The sequence below is a fragment of the Chiroxiphia lanceolata genome, chromosome 9, assembly GCF_009829145.1.
Source record: "Chiroxiphia lanceolata isolate bChiLan1 chromosome 9, bChiLan1.pri, whole genome shotgun sequence".
Classification (NCBI taxonomy): domain Eukaryota; kingdom Metazoa; phylum Chordata; class Aves; order Passeriformes; family Pipridae; genus Chiroxiphia; species Chiroxiphia lanceolata.
In genome coordinates, this window is record NC_045645.1 from 24,693,163 (window position 1) to 24,706,435 (window position 13,273).

General features: G+C 40.7%; 1 protein-coding gene across 5 annotated transcripts in view; it reads right to left on the reverse strand.

The window, feature by feature from the left end:
• The window catches only part of MTA1 (metastasis associated 1), a 77,278-nt gene that overhangs the window by 12,939 nt on the left and 51,066 nt on the right, over nt 1-13,273 (reverse strand). For 2 of the 5 annotated variants that reach the window (XM_032696316.1, XM_032696314.1), the window contains exons 12-17: nt 12,972-13,087; nt 11,954-12,105; nt 10,124-10,313; nt 9,659-9,748; nt 7,653-7,805; nt 6,868-6,903 (exon numbers count right to left, since the gene is read on the reverse strand). In XM_032696316.1, coding sequence (XP_032552207.1) covers nt 6,868-6,903; nt 7,653-7,805; nt 9,659-9,748; nt 10,124-10,313; nt 11,954-12,105; nt 12,972-13,087 — 737 coding nt within the window. Of the gene's footprint in view, nt 1-1,125; nt 1,138-6,867; nt 6,904-7,652; nt 7,806-9,658; nt 9,749-10,123; nt 10,314-11,953; nt 12,106-12,971; nt 13,088-13,273 lie in introns of those variants that run through there. The other 3 variants (XM_032696313.1, XM_032696315.1, XR_004358516.1) reach the window with 3 other exon arrangements.

Consider the following 13,273-nt stretch of genomic DNA (forward strand, 5'->3'; position numbering starts at 1 on the left):
TGCGACTCTGGAGAGAGGACCTCAGCATCTCAATGGCAGCATACAAAAATCACTCCCACTGCTCAGTTTCTGCCTGCTTTTTTGCCAACACCACACGATACACAACTGCCATTCCGAGAAGCAGAAGAGCCTAAACCCTCAGCAGCATGCCCAGCACAGGCTGGAGTGCAGGGATGTTCCCATGAAGTTATCACAGCAAGCTTCAAGAAGCTGAAGCATGGACAATTTTCTGCTTGGGTTTAGAAACCTTCCAGTGCTTTTCCATGTGTGAACATACAACACTGTTGCTGGATATTTACAGTCCATTTCATAGTTCGACAGAAGTCTGTACAAAACTGACCCAAGTACCAAGGAGGAAGAGTAGCCCAGCTTCCAGCCACTGGACACAACCTGGAGTTGTTAAATTAATATTTATGCAAAGTTACTAACTTCAGTCTTCAGAGTATCTACCACACACAAAGATATGGGTCCTTCATCAAGCAATTAGTCAGATGGCATTTTGTTTTTTACCTTCTGTTTACCAACGAGAAGTATCATGCAGAGCATGCAATATGCAGCAAGATTCATAAGTGCATCTCCAGTCACAGTGAATGTAGAAAATTTCATGTACACTTTCACAACCAGCAACTTTACTCCACTAAAATACATTCCTTTCGAAAATCTATACACTCTGTATATGCATGTTCCTTTTCCAAAAGGAATCTTCCTCCTGGGATTTCATCCTTCCCAGCAGTAACAAAAACATCAACAGTATCATATTTGTGAGCAAGCTAGAAAAAACATATAAAAATTCATGCATGAATGAGGCTTGATGAACAAGGATTTCAATTCCAGGTTACTGGTTCACTTGAGGCAGTCTCAGTGGGTTGACATATACATACATACACTTTTTGCAAGCTTGCAAGAACACTTTAGCACCCCTCCCTTTCTTATAACTACCAAGAGTGTGTTACTGCTGTGAGCAGATTGAGTGTCCACCTTCTAACAATCAGAGGCTACAAACTTTCAGGAATGCAAGTGCAACAAGCAGAACAGAACATAAATTGTACCAAACACCACCTAGACTAACATTTCCTTTAAATTCTATTGTACATAAAAACAATGTTAAATTTGCAATTTACTTACCTAAGTAAGTTCCTACCAAGATTGGCAAAGGAAAAGGAAAAAAAAGGTTTAAGGTTAAAAAAGGGAAAGATTGATGTGGTTCAGAATACAGCCCAGCCCCATGCAACAAATAGAGATATACAGACTGGTTTGGTTGTAAAGAAACACAGAAGTGATCACAGTTCTCTGTTGCACAGATAAACCCAAGACAACATAAACACACACTAACTCCAAATGAGAGATTTTGCAAAGAGTGGCTTTAATTTTGGATGAGTAAGTATTGGTCTGTTACCCACCTCTTTCCACTAACCCCTGCATATTAACTTCATTGGATTTGGACAGCATTTCCTAAAATGCTTGGTCTAACAGGTCTCACTAATTTACTGTAACCAACTCACAGATGTGTCTCTTCATGCAAAGCTGTACCTCCTGCTACAAGTACTTCAAGGACCCTGCTAATACTTTCTGGATAGTGACAGCCAACTCTAAGAAGTCAGCAGCTACCCTTGGACAAGGATGTTGAGAATGGAGAGCTGCCATCTGTCTCACAGTTGAGCCAATCAATACTATCTACTCACATTCCAAAAAAAGCATCATATATATCCTGCCTGGCTGTAACACACTAAGTGGTTAAAAAGAGGCAACAAAACCATGCACACCTTGCTGCTTTAGGATTTGCTGATCCAAGCTATGTAAACTAGAAAGCACTGAATTATTCACTATTCTTAGAGTTAGGAGCATTATACATCATATACATATATGTGTGTGCATATATATATATATGTGAATGATATGTGTCACACAGGTAGATTCCACTCAATTACAAATTCAGGCTTTGTACTATCTGGGAATTTGCAATTCTGCCCTTGCACTGTTATACATTCATTTCCTCTCACATTAATTACACCTGCTCTCTACCACTGCCTTGGGATATGCACTCGCCTCTCACTCAGTCAACATCTGCATCTTACTCCATCCCATTGCTTCTAGACAAAATGGTTTTTAGTAGCTGATCCATAGAGCATGATGCCCATCTGCTGATTTCATTTTCAGATCTTTATCCAGAACACCAAAAGAAACTAAACACAGTATCATGGCTAAACTGAAGGCAAGCGAAAAAAATTTCACCTAACATCTGAATACAAAATCCTAAGTAAAATTCTCAAAAATAATCAGTACTTTTGTCAAATAATCTAAAGCAAGGAAGTTGCACAGGCACAAGCTTTTCAAGCAACTTGCCACTCTTCCCAGCTGTGCTGCTGCTGGCAAGAAACAGTAATTCCATTAAAAAACACTGAACATTTTCTCTCTTGTCATTAGTCAGCATTACTGTGGTTTGGATATCAACAGCTAAGGCCAGGACTTTTGCCCCATACCCCCTGTATCGCACTTTTTACTAAGGGACCAATACACCCTCCTCAACTTTGGAAGGACAACTGGGGCCACTGCTGATAAAGGCAGAATTTTGATGCATTTTCTGCAAGGTCTAAGTCAGCTGGAAAAAAACCTCTGAGATAATTCTGGTCCCCCACATAGCTGATGTTACAGAACTTCCCTACCTTCCCACTTCAATAGCTGGTTTTGCTCAAGAACAGTTTTTCCTCTGTCATGCTCATCTCTTGATAACTGAACTAAAGCCATGCTAGGCTAATGAATGCTTCAATTTCTAGAAGTTCATTCACATTTCCCAAAAAGGAGGTGAGAGACAATGAACCAGAATACGTTAAATTGGATTGACATTCCATTTGGGTTTAGAAATCCCCAGCAGCAGAAGCAAGGCATTCCAACAGTTAATTAACCTCGCTCAAAAATCTGCAGCTTGTTTCCAGCCAAAATTTTTCTACTGTACCTTCTGGCTACTGCAGCTCATTATTAGATTCCCAGCTAGACAAAAAGCCCTCTATTATTATACTTCTGCTGCTCCTGTCAGCAGAGACAAACATCTACAACTTCCACTTTGGTAAAAGCATTTTCCATTATACAGTGTGTTTTCCAGTCCCTTCACCGTTTTCACAGCTCTTCTATAAACCCTCTCCAATTTTCAGCATTCGATCCACTACCATGTTATCAATGCAAGTTTGTTGCTGGGAAAAGCCTTCCCTTTATTCCAGCTACTCATTCATGTCCTCCCTCTTTCTGCCAATTTTAGAGTGCATGTGATGACTCTGAAAAACAAATCTGATTACATGAAAGCTAACATGGTATAAAAGAGAGGGGAGAAAAATAAAAATCTAACAATGCTACCTCCCTTCCCCCAGCAGGAATTTGCACAGACAAGTACCACATGGATCCCACACTGGATAGGTGTAAGGAATCAAGTAAACAGGTTCCAGGACATAACACATCCAATCTATCTCTCTAGGGGAAGTTTCATGGTGAAGACTGTGAGTCAAGCTCCAGAACATTAATGAAAAAGCAATAAACTGGTAATTTTTTTAAATCTCACTGTATTTGACATCTTAGGAGACTCCTTGTACTTTTCATGTTCCAAAAATAGGATCCCGCAGCAATTTGTCCATGCTAATCTAATGTTGAAGGAGAGCTGGGAAGGGCACTGTACGCCTAGTGATGCCTCCAAGATGATTTAAAGAGGAGGAAAACGAAATAGATGAAAGGACTACACCCTTCTTATAAAATAGAGTGCAGGTAGTGAGGAGATGAGATTATTTTCCTGCCCTTGGAATTCAGGCACCGGTCAAAACTCAAGATGCCTGGCCAGACAAATCATATTCAAAGCCTGAAAAAGTTAAGGTCTCAAGGGTTAAGCAGACATGAATCAGAAAAATAAAAGTTAAAATTACTTAGCTGGAGTTACAGTAGCAAGAGAAAAAAACCAAGCAATTAAACAACAAAATTCCAAAGGAAAAACCTGAAGTACTCCTTAAAATTCAGCAATTACCATGCATAAACATGGATCTTAATGATTTACACTTAGCAAAAATACAAGCTGCTACTTGGCTTATTTCCTGCAAATAAATCTCTTGATTATATATTGCTTTACAACCTGGCCATGAGGAAGCCTTACAAACTCATCACATGCCATCAGCTCAGCAACCAGCCATAACTGACAATGTACATACTTCTCCTCTGATTTTGGAAGTAATAGCCCAGCACCAAAAGACTTCTATCACCAGCAAAGAGAGTTCAGCTAAAGCCCACCACAACAGCTGTCCACTGTCACCTGTCAGAGACTTTGACACAGTGACCTGTCCAAACTGTAAGGTGTCTTGCAGGTGCCACCAACACAGCACAGCAGCAGGAAGCAGAGAAAAACCTGGATAACCCATACAACATTGCAGTAGGTTAACATCTCCGTGAAAACTATTTCAACATAGGTGGATATAGTGTCTTCCTGCACCTAAATTCGTGCAGAAATAGTATTTTTAGCCTCTGTGCAGTTGTTGGAACACCAGCTTTTCTTTGCAGGACACTCCCCCAGTGACCTAATCCAGTATGTTACTGTGTATCACTAAGGGGAGAGGAGAAACATAAAAAACAACACAGAAACCCCCAACATTTCCCACAGTATCTGTAGGACCTAAGTAAACGCAGAATCTGATCAGTTCTACCAATTCAGTTTACCCTCATTAATCCTTTCCTTCTACTTTAGGTTAGCTATAATCCAAAGTTCTGGATAGATGGGTTTATTTCTATCCTTTTATAGTAACTCACTCACTGGCTCCTAAATTCTGGTCAAAAGGCTTCATTACTCTCACTGCTGTTTGCCCCTTTTTTTGAACAGTTTCAACTCATGCTATTCCTCTCCCTTCCTGCCAACAGCCCTCCCAGATTAGTAAACCTATATGGCTCCATTTTCAGCACCACGATCCCACTTCTTGCATGGCACAGGAAACCGTGTTAGCCATGCCCCCCAGCCAGCAAGGCTTACCAGCTCACATGCAAGGCAACTGGGAACCTGTGCTAAGGGGCACTAACACACAAAATGGGAACAGGACAGAAAGAGATCCACCAAACTTCCACCATCTGTTTCCCTGTGCCCAGCAGATCTCGATCCAAGTTCTTTAAACTTTGTTTCTCTGCAGGTGGTTCCCTTCCTTCCATGTCTTGGCAAAGCTTCCAGCAACCCAGGGTCAGGAAGTATTTCAGATGTCAAACTGCAGCATGGCAAACATTCTACATTCACAAATAAATCTCAACCAACAAGTTTAAGCTGAACTGCTCACAAAAATATTCAGTTAACACTCACTCCCTCAGCAGGTAAACAGATTTTAGGACTGAACTGTACTCTGCTACCTAGCAGTTACAGAGACAAGTACTACTGCAAGTATTTCAGTGGCTGGCTGAGAACAGATTGAGCAGGTAAACCAGCAGGTGCTCAGGGAGATCTGCACAGCTACACACATCTGCTTCAGAGAAACACGTATTCTGAGGAGCCTGAACAGGTACTCCTCCAAAATCTTTTTGCAAACTGCTTCAGCAACAGTTATGACTGAAATGTATCTAACCAAATACTTATACGAGCAGTGTTCTGTATCTTGGAAGACTAAAATAAGAAACCTCCATTTCCAGAGAATCGTCTCGGGTTATTAAGTCCAGTGCTCAGTGCAGAGAGAGCCTTCCTGAGAGAAGGATCTGTTCTTCTACTTCCCTCCTTTGGGCCACAACATCTCTGAGCTTCACAAGTGCATCATCTGCTGAGCAACTCAGCAGTCCCCGTGCTGAGGAGGACATTTAGCAGGGAGCAGCCGCCATGCCCATAAGCAGGTACTCACTGGGAGCTGTGGAAATTCAATGAGCTACTCTTCATCTACATCCCTCATGACTGGACAAAGCTTCCAAGGAAGCAAAACTGACCAAGGCAGCAGGGCTTTGTTATTCTTCCCAAAAGACAAGTTAAAAAGCACATGAAAACTCAGCAACGTGGTATCAAGGCATAAATTCCCAAAGACAGCCAGACAGTAGAACAACCACTGTCCTCACTGTTGTATTCTCCACATGCACTCATGTATGCATGCATGTAAATATTGGTAACCATCCGCTGCCTCAGCCATTAATCACAAAGCTTAACATCAGGGCATGCAGTGTTGGCCAGTTCATGGGAACAGGTAAGTTTTTGTGTTTGCCTGTCTCACAGTCACACTTGTTTAGCCTAACTGTTCAAAATGGGTTTGTTCCATTGAAGTTGGTAAAGTGACATCATGTATACATCTCCTGCATTATCACAAATGAAAGCTTCTGAGGTCTGTTCAGTACTCAGAACAGATTAATTTTTAAGCAGTGGAAATTTTGAAAATAATCTTCTACTGCCAGCAGAGAACATGAAGAGAGTCTCTCACCAGTGAGACTGTCCATTCTCAGTGGAAAATACAGAGACTTTGAGACTTGATGTAAATACTGTCTTCTATTTCTTTTGGCCAGAGTGAATTCGAAGTAGTTCAAGATCCGTGAAACTTCGTTTACTTAAAAGTCAGTGAAACAACACCTATTTTCAAACCAACCATCACAGCTGCCAGCAGTTTCACAGAACTGCTAGAAGACTGCTCTGTCAAGTGGAGGAATTGGTAATCAATTATGAACACAGGATTTTGTGTCTTCAGTAGGGTTGTACGACTTGTCTCCTGCATGTGAAAAGCCTGAAAGGTGAGCAGCATAACCATGGGTGGAAGTGGTTACCCAAGGAACACTTAGACATCAACACAGAAGGTGCACACAGACTCATTAGCCACAAAGCACAGACAAGCCAGCAGATGAAACTAAAAATCACTCTCCTAGCATAAGCTGAGCGCAGCTTCAAGGTCTTACCCCTGCTAGGCATCAACAGGCGCTTCTTCATGTTGCCTGATAGAGCACAAGTGAACAGAAAAGAGAAAAACATCACATCAGCAACCTGAACAGCAGCAGTTTTAAAAGTTCTTAATGTTAAAACACAATCAGATATCAAATGTTTGTAATTATATTTCAGATAAGCTACATATAAAGTTAAAATTAAAGGTAAAAATGAGAAAAACTCTCTAGCTCTCCCTCCCTGTTGAGTCACTTGCTCCAAGGCAGGAGCAAGTTTATGCCATGCCAGATCTGGCTCCTCTGCCTCCTTCAGCTAAGCAGCAGCCTGCCTTTATTGTGGCCATGCAGCCCCTGGTAGCTTTGCTGAAAGCCAGGTGACCCACCCATTAGAAAGCCACTTGGGAACTGCACAGCTACTACCTACAGGTTAAAAACATGTAAACCTCAAAAGAAAAAGGAAACATCACTGGAAAAAGCTATTAAGCTATTCTTTGTACTACTAACTTAAAAACTCAAGTTTCTTCTTCACTATCCCAGTTGCAAGATTGGCCAAGCCAGGCAGAGTTCCATTAGCACAGCGACTTTTGTGTGCATGCACCTCCCAGGCAGTCCACGTCATGTGTCTCACCCAGAAGGAGAAGTGGGACAGGCAATTTGTACAACAGGAAAAAATAGCCTCCCTCAAGAACAAGAAACTTGGAATTTATATAAAGGACTGTGGGTTTACATCATCTCTTTGTATACCGAAAGGACAGAAGGAAAAGCCTATAGAGACAATATACATTTTGTGGAAAAATATTTACCATCCATTCCATTGTGTTGTTCGTAACTTCTTTTTCCCAGGATAGTTGGGGACCCATTGTTAATGACAGGTGTAAACTTAGCAGGAGTCAAATTGTTGAGAGAACTGGACAAGCTCTTTGCAGGATCTGGTTTCGGAGGACATGGATGAGACTCTGTTGAAAAAGAGCAAAGTGGTATTTTTTTATTAGCAAAGATACTGGAATTATAAATCTGAAAACACCCTGCAAACTTCCAAGGTGACCAAGTATACCCTTCCCTTATATACAAGTGATCTCAGTCAATAATTTTGACTTGAGTTTGCTACTGATACAAAGCATATCCCTACATTTAGAAATTCACCGCTACTGAAGATGTTAAAATCAATGTCATTATATCATCCTAAAATAAGATTTGATAACAAAAGCATTTTGTATCTATTTCCATCATACTGTTCTCTGACAATATGGAGTGATTTTGGGGGTGCTGTATATTAAAAGCCAACTTTGGAAACACTTCTTAACTCGGGGGAAATTACAACTTTGCCGGTTTTGCAAGGTTTATAAAAAATAAAATTTCCTAACTAGCCAAACAAGTGAGGATTCGAAGACCCATTATAAAGAACCCAGGGAGTCTGAATTTAAGCTCTGGGCCAAGGCAGAGATGAAGCACACGCTCTTCAACTGAAAAGATTTTGAGAAAGTTACCAGCAGCAGTAAATGGGATCTTCAACTGCGTTTTTCCTCTTACGGGCCCAACAGCAGAGTAACATATAACTTCAAGCCCACTAAGCACAACATCTCCAAAAATACATTCTTGCCAGTCCACCAGCGTCCCTCCATTTCTTACCAGTGCATCAGCCTTCTTCCATTTCTATCATTACCTCAATAATCCAATGGAGACCCTGACACAGTGCAATGAAAACTCAAAATCTACTGCTACATTCCGTACAACTATTAAAAGAACGATTTTATCCAACAGCAAACTTCTCCCTTTATTGGCTTTCTTTTGCTGCACTGCAAGTATCCAAGGGTTCCTCAATCTGTGTATCCCATTAGTTTACAGTAGAAGTACAACACTCAACAGAGAAGCAGTAAATATTTAATACACCCTCAGCCTTACAATATTGCATAAACAAAAATGTTCAAAGAAACCTAAAATCAGCTCCAGTGTTGCTTATCTAAATAAGAAGGCAATCAATTTCCTTGCTAGGCCGGGAGCCTTCAAAGAGCCCCCGTCCAAGCCGGCTTTCTGCGGTTAGACTCGTGTTTGGCTGCTGGAACAACCCGGGATACGTCTGCAGGGTATCAACAGCAACCGGCAACACCAGGGAAAACGATTCTGCATTCACCTGGAGTCAGCACTGCCATGTCACGTAGCATCACTCTGGATGCTCCCAGCACCTAAAACTTACACCCAAGTCCTGGATGGAGATATTCAGTACTCTCCCACAGATCAGCTGATGAGGCCCAAGTCCTCTGTAAAGAATGGATATACCGTCCCCTTGTCTAGTTTCAGAACAGAACAGCCAGCAACTGAGTGAGTGTTGCTGTGGGACACAGTGCTGTTCTAAATCCAAGAGGCTTCTTGGAGGACCCAACTGTATGAACTGCCTTCAGACAGCCCAAAAATTGGAAAAGCAGACAACGAAATGTTCCCAAAATATTACGTTTGTGCCTCTGTTAGCAGTTGGTAACTTGTACCCACATACAACAAAAGTCAAAGCAAACACATCCCTCCCTTCACTTGAAAAAGTTTCTGATACAGCTCAATGAGCCTGGAGTGGAGTGTGGAGCCACTAGGTCTGTCAGATTAAGTAGGAAAAGGAAAAAGGACAAGTTATTGGGAAGGTTTTCATGTTTGGTTTTGTTTTGTTTGGGGGATTTTTTTTGTTGGGCTTTTTTTAGTCGAGAATGAGCATCTAAATTTAGAACCAAATGGAAGAACCAGATGGTCAGCAGAATTGCCAGGAGGGTGTTTTCTATGGCTGGGGGCTTTTGCATTTGGTGGTGTTTGTTTCTTTTAATACCTAAATACCGGAGTACTGCTTCTAAAGGCTTTCGAACCACTTGCTTTAATAGCAATGGGTTTTCTGATGCCTCAGGTAAACGTGCTGTGCCTGTAAAACACAGAAAAATAATTAGAGGGTGAAGACATTTAGATACCAGAGCAAAACTAAATTAACAACTCCAGTGTCCTGAAAAAGCTCTCCCATTAAAAGAAATTTTACAAGTGGCAAGCATGTCTTGGCAACATGACACAAATGCAGGAGAACAACTCGATGTAACAGCAAACATGAATAAATTAAAACAGACAACTATATGAATTTTCAAAGTTATTTGCCTAGCCCACAATCTTTGCAAATATAGCTAGATTTTGTGAAACCACTAGCTACATGCAAGAGAGCATCTCAACAAGCTGCAACTCGAACTTTACAGGAAAGGAGCCTCAAAGAGCTCCTTTGCAAGGAGGTCCCAGCTGCAGCACCACTCACATTCTGCTTTGATTGCTGCACTGTTAATAGGCAGATAGGGATGTCTTGCAGCATGCCAAGGGCGCAAGATATCTCGACATAAACGTCTGGCAATTCTTGTCAGTTTTGTTGTATGGAGATAGAAAGCTTGTCGTGTCTTCATAGCAAACTTGGGACTCCCACTGTTTCGTACTGGCACACCGTGAGGACTCTAAAGAGAAAGCAAAATAAAAACGGTTTCTAAAAAAATAATTAGAAAGTATGGTTTTATAGAAGAGAAAGAATAGCATATAAAATCACTTTTTCAACTACTGACTCTCAGACACGAAAACAGAAATGGTATTGCAGATAAAAATACTTTCAGCCCAGCTGTTCCCCATTTCCCAAATCTTATCGAAAATATCTCAAAGGATAAAATGAAGGTAAACCTTTTCACTTCACAGGGAAGCATTTATTTCTGTCCCAAATTTTAAGGTAGGGATCCAAAGAAGTTACCTGGTGCTATCACATGATGTAGTGTTTATAGAGACAACAGAAAGACTCTGCAACTTTGGGTGCTTAGGGTTGCTCTGGATGCACAATGCAAGCTCCTTATAACAAAACTTTTGGAAGGAGAAGAAAATCAGGAAGGGCTGCGTGATGAAAATATACACCACAAACTCGCTTCCCAAAGCAAACATAGTGCATGTAGGAAAGGTTTTGGCTCAAAATTACAAGAATTATTTTAATTCTTACTCTGAACTCAACAAATGCACTCAACAGATGTCAAATATTGGCTGCACGTAATAAAGAATACTACTGGAAGACACTTAGCAACTACAGAGAGCCAAAGCAGTATCTTCTTCATTAAAAGCAACTAAATCAACCAAAAAAATAATGCAAGTAGTACCTTGTTATCTCAAACCTATCCCACAGATGGAAAACAGGAAGAAATTTCAGTTTGGGGAGAACAAGGCTTTCCCCTCTCTGACTATTTACATATTTTTTAATTAACAAACAAGAAGCATAAGGCTGATAAAATCTGGCAGTTATCTCAGCAATTAGGAGAAGCCTGGAAAGGACAGAGGTTAAACTGAAGAAATGGAAAGGGAATGACAGCAAAGAAAAGGAGAAAGGAAAGAAATTAACCTAAACCCAAAGTTCAGTGGGCACTATCCTCCTGTCCATGTGATGCAGCTACTTTTTCCAACCAGCTCAATGTCTGATGCTTCCACGTTGAACTTCCACAAATTCAAAGAAAAATCCAAGAATTTTGGTTTTCAAATAAAAGAGGAAAAATGAAACAGAAGCGGCTCATACAACGCTTACTCAAACCTACCCAAAAAGGAGGATTATAAAAAAAACCCCCAGGCTGAAACAGAAAAACAAGATAAGGGATCTCTAAAAAGCCACTAGCTATTTGGGGTATCTAATTTTGAATGTGCCTTGGGAAAGCAAACAACTTTCAGGAAATAATTAATTCCTTTTTGGGATTTAAAAAAAAAAAAAAAAAAGTCCTCTTCCCCCTACAGCAAAAATCATGGAAACCAAATACCAGAAACACTGGCTGGCATTTCAGTTTTTCCCCATCTCCATTAAGTCATCCCATGCATTTGATGGTTAGTTTGCTAAACAAATGATGTTGTGTTTGTTTTTTTTTTTCTCTCAGGGTAGTACTTGGCAACAAATTACTTCTAGCTGAAGCTAACGTGCCAACTTCTGCAAGACATGAAATACCAAACCCAAGGACAACAATGGAGGCTGAAGTCATTCTTTGGGCTGTTAAATATTTAAGAACAGTGAACAGCTAGTTAGATACCATGACACCCAGCTTTCCAGGTGAGAGTAGCAGCCTGCTTTGTGAGTACCTACCAAATTATTGCGGTTTGGTCCTGGTCTCTCCCCATCTAACCGTGTTGGCATTTTCAAGCCACCGTATTTCTTCCAGTAGGTCCAACAGGATGCACAGAGGCGACACTGCATGTTAGGGGGACCCCAAGAATACCACTGGTAAGACTGGGTGGCTAGAGATAACAAAGGTGGAAATTATATATATCCTTACACAGGATCGCTTTTCAGAGCTTATTCTCTTTAGAACCATCACAAAAGAAAACCCACACACAGACAGAGCAAAGCTCAAACAGACTTTAAAAAACTCATAATGGCTTCACTGTCATCACCACTGTTAAATATACTTGTGATTTCAGCAGAATCAATTACATTAATTAATCTAAACCCCTTTTAAAACATAAACAGAAAAAAACAACTATTAGGATGGGAAAACTTCCTGCCAATGGAACTGAAGGTTCTCATTTTGGAGGACTGGTAGACAACAACATCTGCAGAGCATAGCAGAGAGGGAGGATTGTCTTCAGGATCTCCCCATATATTAATTTTACAGCTAAAGAAAGTTCAGAATCTGTGACTTGACTTCTCATACAGTCCTACATTCCAGCTCCCCGTAAAGAAACACAATCATTAGAACTCTGTATATTAATATTAGGCAGTAGACCAAATATAGGAGTATCATATTTTGAAATCTACTACAAATTGATGAAAAAAATTGTCAAATTCACACCTTGGTAATGTAAGCATTCACTCAATAGTTACCCACAACTATGTAGAACATCTACTAACTCCCCCTTTCATACTTTATAATTCTATTTACAAATACAACACCAGTAAGGAAAAAACCAACCAAACAAATGAAAACAGCACTCCGAAAAAAACAACAAAAGCAGATTTGCTTAAAGGCTGCTATATTCAATTCTGCCCCCACACCCTTGCAAAGCCTTGTCTGCCACCCCCACCACAACACAGCTGTTACTTTAAGGTTTACAACACAGCACTCACTCTGCACACACAGCTGCCATGCTGGCACTGCACTTACTGTAACAGCTCTCACAGGCCCGTCCTGCTCCTGTGTTCTGTGTCTGGACTCCAGTACCATTTACCACTCCTGGTTTGACATTATTTACATTGATCTGGTTGGGGTTTGGCTTGTTACTTAAAACACAAAGCAAAAAGAAGGATGAGCATTAATTGAGGCATGTGATTTCTTACTTGGCTTTCGAAAGTATGGCCCAAAATGTTTGAAGATTTAAGTTTCATTCGACATGTGGTTTCCAGAACCAGCTGTACTTACCAGTAACCTGACTTCCATGAACACACTGTCTCCAATATTATTTAAAT